The sequence below is a fragment of the Polypterus senegalus genome, chromosome 4 (assembly GCF_016835505.1).
Source record: "Polypterus senegalus isolate Bchr_013 chromosome 4, ASM1683550v1, whole genome shotgun sequence".
Classification (NCBI taxonomy): Eukaryota; Metazoa; Chordata; class Cladistia; order Polypteriformes; family Polypteridae; genus Polypterus; species Polypterus senegalus.
Genome location: NC_053157.1, coordinates 125,839,824 through 125,844,811, shown reverse-complemented (window position 1 = coordinate 125,844,811; position 4,988 = coordinate 125,839,824). Strand labels below are relative to the sequence as shown.

General features: G+C 33.5%; 1 protein-coding gene across 1 annotated transcript; it reads left to right on the top strand.

Annotated features, from left to right (window-relative positions):
* Positions 1 to 1,035: 1,035 nt before the first annotated feature.
* On the top strand, positions 1,036 to 3,807 carry LOC120528745. Its single transcript, XM_039752891.1, has 4 exons — positions 1,036 to 1,398; positions 1,975 to 2,210; positions 2,644 to 2,828; positions 3,048 to 3,807. The coding sequence occupies exons 1-4, from the start codon at positions 1,119 to 1,121 to the stop codon at positions 3,805 to 3,807; spliced, it is 1,461 nt and encodes a 486-aa protein (XP_039608825.1). The 5' UTR covers positions 1,036 to 1,118.
* Positions 3,808 to 4,988: the final 1,181 nt, after the last annotated feature.

Genomic DNA, 4,988 nt, shown 5'->3' with positions numbered 1-4,988 from the left:
AATTAAACAACACCCTAATATACAGATGTTGCAGCTACAAGATCTAGGAGAGTGTTTAACAACCAATGGGTTGTGACCAACTTTTGGTTCAGCAGCCGATTTGGTGGGTTGCGAGGTGCCATTGTTTATAATGGTAGTGGGTTATGGTGGGTCATGTAGTGGATCTCGCAGTGTCAGATTGCCGTTCTGGTGATCGTACTCAATCCCCTCCCTGATCACACTTGATTCACCAAGGCCAAAGTTGTCACAATTGTGCTTGATTCTCCAAGTGCCAATGGCAGCAACATTTTGGTGGATCACGAAGACACATACATGAGTATAAGTGCATTGCAGCACCAGAAAAGTTGAAAATTACTGCTCTAAGATGCAGTTTTCATATCCCCATTTCTTTAGATATTATATATACCAGATGGCTAACAGTTGTTGTTTCCATTTATGTGCCGAATTCCAAAATGTATTTTGGTGTTTTATGGTAACGCTATCAATCGATGAGCAATATTATAGGTATCATACTGCATGACAGCACCAACACACGGGTGTATAATTCTGGCAAGCCAAATTATCATTCAGAGATATCTTTAAATCATTTAAAGATATCTTAAAAACATTTAAAGATATCTCTAAATCTTTTAAAGATATCTTTAAATCAATTACAGATATCTTTAAATCAATAACAGATATCTCCAAATGTCACTTTGGCTTAGAATATTTTAGTCAAGGTTGTTACTGATATCTTTAAATGAGAACTTGCGTATATAAAGATATCTTTAATTGATTTACAGATATCTTTAAATGAATTACAGATATCTTTAAATGAACACTTTGTATTTAAAGATATCTTTAAATGATTTACAGATATCTTTAAATGAATTACAGATATCTTTAAATGAGAACTTGCGTATTTAAAGATATCTTTAAATGATTTACAGATATCTTTAAATGAGCACTTGCATACTTACAGATATCTTTAAATTATTTCCTCTTTATTTAGAGATATCTTTAATTGAATTACAGATATCTTTAAATCACTTCCTCCTTATTTAAATATATGTTTACATCACTTCCTGCTGAACTAACAACATCTCTGGATCATATTTATTTTCTAGCAGCCAGTAATCATGGCAGAAACATCAGGAGCACGTTCTGTTCTCAGGGAAGTCAAAAATATCCTTAGAACCTTTCAGCGAAATGCAGAAGAAGGCTCTTTGGAAATTAACAATTCTAATTTGAGGTTGCTTCAAATGACCAAAACACAGTTTGACAGAATTTCAGTACAAATACCAGAGAACATTCGTATAGAAATATCACATTCTTTAGAGGATTTGTTGAGTTTCTTTGAAAATATGGAAGATTCTCAGTCAAGCAGTAGTACTTTTACAACTCAACGCAGACGAGAAGGTATGTTATCTTAAAATAAATGAATGGAATGTGTATACTGCATAAGTCCTATATATAGAGGAACAAAACCTAATTTAATATTTTGTTCTAAGTATCCCTCTTGAGAAAAGGAAATAAAACAATGCAAATTCAGGATATTTAGTTATTCTTAATTTCTAGTCAAGGAGAATGTTGCTCAAGAGGTGGTGAAGGAAGTGGAAATAATTTTGATTCAAAGGCACCAAAAGATTTTATATGTGTAAATAGCTTAGGTTTGAATGACTAATTACCTAAGGTAATAGCCTACTTCATCTTAAAAAACATTCAAAATCACTATTTGGGATGTGACAGTCAGTCTACCTCACTCTTCCTTATATGTTTTTATATGTAATCTCAAAATTAAATGTAAGTTTTTAGTAATATTTACTGTACATCCATTTCACATTAAACTTTAAATATGTCAGTTACAATTTGTGAGTTTAAACAGTCAAAACTAGACCACAAAATTGAGGTATTTTATCTTCTATATTCATTTTAAAAGAGATGAATATTATAATGGTTGTGAGGTTTATGCAATAACAACAATATAACACACAGGTGGCCATGGTTTACCAAAGATATTGATTACTAGAGAACAACTTCAAATTTATATTTTACGAGGATATACTGGACAGAAGATTGCTGACCACTTAGGTTGTTCTGTGTCATATATCTACAAGAGACTTAAAAAGGAAGGACTGTCCCCACGCAGTAAATTCAGTGGCATTACTGATAATGAACTTGATAATGAAGTAAAACTGCTCCATTCTCAATATCCAAATTCTGGGACAGAGGTAAGTTTTTTTTTTGCTTCTAGAAATTGAATTATTTTTATTTGCATATTTTATATGTAGTAACAATGTGGAGTGTACAAGTTTCCCCCATGTTTGTGTTGTCTCTGCAGAAATATTTTTTACTCACAATGCAAAGGCCAAGGATATTACATTAATCTTTTTTGGAATATTATGGGTAAATGTGTTTAGCTCTACTCTTTCATTGGCTTGGGTTCAGTTTCTCTTCCTTTCTTTAACCTACTGTAGTTCTGCCCCAGTGACCTCTGCTTCTCTGCAATCACTTATTAAGTTTGTTTGATGTGGTATTTTAATGCAGAACTTTAAAAAGTTAGAAGAAGCCTTTCATTAATTAATCCTGTGATTATACACACACACCAACATATTAGTGTACTTTAGCTTACTAAAACATTCCTGCTGTATGAATTCCTAACAGATGATCAGTGGATATCTTAGAGCAAAGGGATTAATTGTACAAAGAAAAAGAATACGCAGCTCTTTAATGAGAATTGACCCTATGAGTACTGCAGGAAGATGGGCCCAGGTAATCCAAAGAAGATCATACCGAGTTGCATCCCCAAACAGTCTCTGGCACATGGACAGCCACATGAAGTTGATAAGGTAATTCATTCTTGTACAGCTGTATGGTATATTAGGTAGCTCTTACACTTTTAGTTACCTGCATTATTTATTACTGAATTTGATCTGAGCAAGGTAAGCCAGTTTATTGTAATCTCATTCATTTGAGAAAAGTAATAGAATATCAATTTTCTGATCAAAAAATATTTAGGATATATAATTTATGTTCTGGTTTCCTTTAAATATATTTTTTTTTTGTAGATGGGGATTTACTGTTCATGGATGTATTGATGGATTCTCGCGTCTTATTCCATATTTAAATTGTGCATTGGATAACAAATCATTCACAGTTTTAAAAGTTTTTTGCAAGGCTGTTGTGAAGTATGGCTTACCATCTCGAGTAAGATCAGATCATGGAGGAGAAAATACTCAAGTAGCACTACTCATGAATATCCTGAGAGGACTGCAGCGTGGTAGCCATATTACTGGACAATCAGTACACAACCAAAGAATTGAAAGGCTTTGGAAAGACGTATTCTCACAGGTCATTGAACCATTTTACAAGGAATTCTATGAAATGGAGGATCTTCGTATTCTGAATCCAGACAATAATGTACACATAGCATGTCTTCATTTAGTGTACCTTAATGAAATTAACAAACGACTTGAACTATTTAGAAATGGTTGGAATATGCACAGAATTAGAACAGAAGGAAACCGAACACCAGAACAGATTTGGTCAGATGGGCTTCTCATCACAAATTCTGCTCCATCTGATGCTACTATTGAACAGCTTTTATTAGAAAACTTACAAAGAATTGGGGGGCCAGCTTTAATTTCTTCTGATGTGACTGAGGAAGAAGAGTCATCCAACACATTAAATTTAACTAATCAGCAGATGGAAATGCTTTCTGCTGAATTTCAGCATGGAGATGGATTACAGGATAACTATTCTCGATGTGTCCGTTGTGTTGTTCAGCTTTTACAATCTAATGCAGACAGCACTGCATCATCAGCTTAACATCATATTGGAAAAAGAATTAAGAGAGTTGTCAACCATGATTTCATTTTCAGTTTTAGTATTATTGGAAGAACCCTAAACATATAATTTCATGTTACATTTTTTTTATAATTTTCTATGTTTTTTATTGTGCTGGCAGTAAATATAATAGGTTTACAATTATGCTTAGTAAACAGTCTCTTTCTTTGACTGTATCTTTAATGAATGTACTGTATGTCTTATATTTCCTGATGCTGTAAAATACTGCCTTAAAATACACATGCACAAGCAGACATATAAAGAAAAATCAACTTTACTTTCCAGTTTCTAAATTGCAAAAGAATTGTGAAAATGTCTGATGTTTAGGTACAGTGGACAGTAGGGCAGAATGTAATTTCAGAGTCATAGAAAAAATAAAATCAAGGAAAGGTAAATGTTAAAAATAAAAAAAAACATTCAGCAAACACTTTAAATAGACAAAAGAAATTTGAGTTAAAACAGTATGTAACAGAAGGGATTGGAAAATTTAAACTATGAACTGTGTAAAAGAAAATGTTACTTTAGAATAGTTATTAGTCATATTAAATACTAGACCGAGAGCAAAAAAAAATTAATTTGACCATACTAAATGTAACATTAACCTACTAAAATGTCAGAAAACAAATTGTCCATTCAAGGTATATGTTTTAACATGTAATGGTAAATAGTAAAAAAGAAAGATATCCAATAGCACTCACTGCACCACAGTAGAAGAGCCAAGAATTAAAGGTGATCCACAGGTTGCCAGGGTATCAGCAGGTATGAGGCACTGTTCCTGATAGCCAGCAGCTTATAATTCTTTGCATTTATACAGGACTTTTCTCACTACTCAAAGCGCTCAGCAAGTGCAGGTTAAGCGCCTTGCTCAAGGGCCCAACAAAGCAGAGCCGCTTTTGGCATTTATGGGATTCGAACTGGCAACCTTCTGATTGCCAGTGCAGATCCCTAGCCTCAGAGCCACCACTCCAGGGCCTGGTCCTAAAACAGAACTGGTCTTATTGATTACGTTATCCAGTCTGTTCACAATTGTTGTTTTAAAAGAGCACACTTGGTACCTTAAATTCATGCAACATATACAGATTTATTCTACTCATGTCAAATTACCTCAGCAACCATACAGATTTATTCTACTCATGTCAAATGACCTCAGCAACCCTTGGAAA